Raw genomic sequence first — 2,525 nt, forward strand, 5'->3', positions numbered from 1 at the left:
GGCCACCGCAGCCTCTATCTGCTGGGCTCTGGCGATCCTTCCGCCTCAGCCTTCCAAGTAGCTGGAACTACAGGCACGCACTACCATGCCCGGTTAATTCTTTTGATTTATTGTAGAGATGAGGTCTCACCAAGTTGCCCAGGCGGGTCTCGAACCCGTGGGCTCAGGCAATCCACTCGCCTCAGCCTCCCAAAGCACTGGGATTACAGGCTGAGCCACCGAGCCCGGCTTTGTTCTCTGGTTTTAATTGGGCATTTCATGATATCTTTTCCTCTTCTCTTTATCAATTACTTCTTATTAAATTTATTTTTAGTGGCTGCCCTAAAGTTTGCTGTATATATTTACAATCTGAATCCAATTTAAAATAACACCATACTGTTTCACAGGTGGTCCAGTTATCTTAGAACAATATTCTCAATTCCTCCCTCCCACCCTTGTAACACCACTGCTCTTCATTTCACTTATCCATATGCTGTACTTACCCAGTTGCTTTGAACAAGTAGTTATTTATTGGATCAACGAAGAATATGAATAACAAAATATTTTTTACCTTCATTTTTAATATAAAATTTCCTTTCTTTATATAGATCTGAGTTTCTGACCTATATAATTTTTCTTTTCTCCAAAGATTTTGTTTTAACATCTTGTAAAGCAGTCTACTAACAACAAATTTCCCCAGTTTTTGTTTAGCTGAGCAAGTCTTTATTTTTCCTTTACTTTTGAAGGATAATTTCACTAAATACAGAATTCTAAATTGGTGAGATTTTTCTTTCTTTTTAAATTATTTTATTCCATATCCTCTTGCTTACATTGTTTCTGATGAGAAGCCTGATATAATTCTTATCCTTCTGCTACTGGTAAGGTGTTTACACTCTGCCTTTTTAAAAGATATTCTTTTTGTCTTTGGTTTTTCTGCAGTTTGAACATGATATGCCTAGGTGATTTTTGAGTACTTATTCTGCTTGGTATTCTCTGATCTTCTTGGACTGGTGGTCAGGTGTGTCATTAATTTTGGAAAATTTTTGGTTATTATTTGAATATTTCTTTTACTCATTTCTCTCCTTCTTCTTCTGCTATTCCCATTAAATGTGTGTTAAATCTTTTGTAATTATTCCATTCTCTTCCAGCATTTTCATTCTTTTTTCTTATAACATTTCAGTTGGGAAGCTTTTTTTTTTTTTCTTCCAGGTTCATGATTTATTGTACAAGCTGAATTATCATGTGGTGAGTTGACATGAGCTTCTCCAAGCATGAGAACTTAACAGTTTAGTATCCATTTATGTTGCTTTCACAGATGTAGGTTTTTTGTTTTTTGGTTTTTTTTGAGTTGGAGTCTCAGTCTGTCGCCCAGACTGGAGTGCAGTGGCCGCTCCCAGTCACCGCAGCCTTGACCTGCTGGGCTCCGGCGATCCTTCCACCTCAGCCTTCCAAGTAGCTGGAACTACAAGCGCATGCTACCACGCCTGGCTAATTTTTGATTGATTGTAGAGATGAGGTCTCGCCAAGTTGCCCAGGCGGGTCTCGAACCCATGGGCTTAGGCAATCCACTCACCTCAGCCTCCCAAAGGCGCGGGATTACAGGCTGAGTGATATAGTTTTTTTAGATCTTGAAGTATAAGACCCTCAAAGCAATGCCTTCGTATGTGGCCAGTACACAATTCATTCTACCTGTGAGAGTGTACGAGTTGAAATATTTTTTAATACCAGTGAACTGGAATTGGGCATCAGCTTCAGGATCTGCCATGATTTCAATCTGGTCCCGGCCATGGTCAACGCAGCCCCGCTTGCCTGGCTGCAGTTGGGAAGCTTCTATTGACCTATCTTATTGCCCACTGAGTCTTCCCTTGAACATGTCCAGTAGGCTGATGATCCCATGAAGGCATTTTTCATTTCTGTTTCAATGCTTTTTAATTTCTAGCATTTTCTTCTGATTCGTTCTTTGAGTCTCTATCTCTCTGCTTACATTTTCCATCTGTTCTTGCTTGTCATCTACCTTTTCCCTTACTGCCCTGAACATATGAATCATAGTTAAATTCCCTATGTGATAATTACAAAGTTTGTGCCATATCTGAGTCAGATTCCGATGCATGCTTTGTCTCCTCAAATTGTTTTTTCTTGCCTTTTAGCATCCCTTGTAATTTTTTTGTTGAAAGCCAGACATGATGGATCAGCTAATAGGGACTGAGGTGATTAGGCTTTTACTCTGAGAATTTATGTTAATCTAGCAAAGATCTGGTCTGTGTTTAATGTTTGCTATAGCTGTAGGTGCCAGAGGTTTCCTCTAGTTTCCCTGCTTTTTTCTTTTTGTTATCTTTGGTTACCCTAAGAACTTCTTAAACAGAGTCTGTGCTTTGCAGTTCTCTAAGTTGTCCTCTGTTATTTATTTTTATTTTTATTTTTTAATTTTTTTTTTGAGTTGGAGTCTCACTCTGTCGCCCAGACTGGATTGCAGTGGCAGCTCCCGGCCACTGCAGCCTCGACCTGCTGGGCTCCGGCGATCCTTCCGCCTCAGCCTTCCGAGTAGC

At 40.0% G+C, this 2,525-nt stretch overlaps 1 protein-coding gene across 1 annotated transcript; it reads right to left on the minus strand.

The window, feature by feature from the left end:
• Positions 1 to 1,277: 1,277 nt before the first annotated feature.
• On the minus strand, positions 1,278 to 1,750 carry LOC110594806 (up-regulated during skeletal muscle growth protein 5-like). Its single transcript, XM_021708515.1, has 2 exons — positions 1,605 to 1,750; positions 1,278 to 1,314 (listed from the first exon to the last, which is right to left on the minus strand). Exons 1-2 carry the CDS (start codon positions 1,742 to 1,744, stop codon positions 1,278 to 1,280), a joined length of 177 nt encoding a protein of 58 aa, XP_021564190.1. The 5' UTR covers positions 1,745 to 1,750.
• Between the last annotated feature and the right edge of the window lie 775 nt (positions 1,751 to 2,525).

Source organism: Carlito syrichta, unplaced genomic scaffold (genome assembly GCF_000164805.1).
Source record: "Carlito syrichta isolate Samal-C Ts95f unplaced genomic scaffold, Tarsius_syrichta-2.0.1 Scaffold142847, whole genome shotgun sequence".
Classification (NCBI taxonomy): Eukaryota; Metazoa; Chordata; class Mammalia; order Primates; family Tarsiidae; genus Carlito; species Carlito syrichta.

Excerpts from the sequence above, each read along its gene's own strand:
- LOC110594806 (XM_021708515.1), bottom strand. The coding sequence starts at position 1,744 with ATGGCAGATCCTGAAGCTGATGCCCAATTCCAGTTCACTGGTATTAAA. Across the intron at positions 1,315-1,604 it reads AGGGTCTTATACTTCAAGAT|AAAAAACAAAAAACCTACAT; the intron begins CTAAAAAAACTA and ends TCAAAAAAAACC.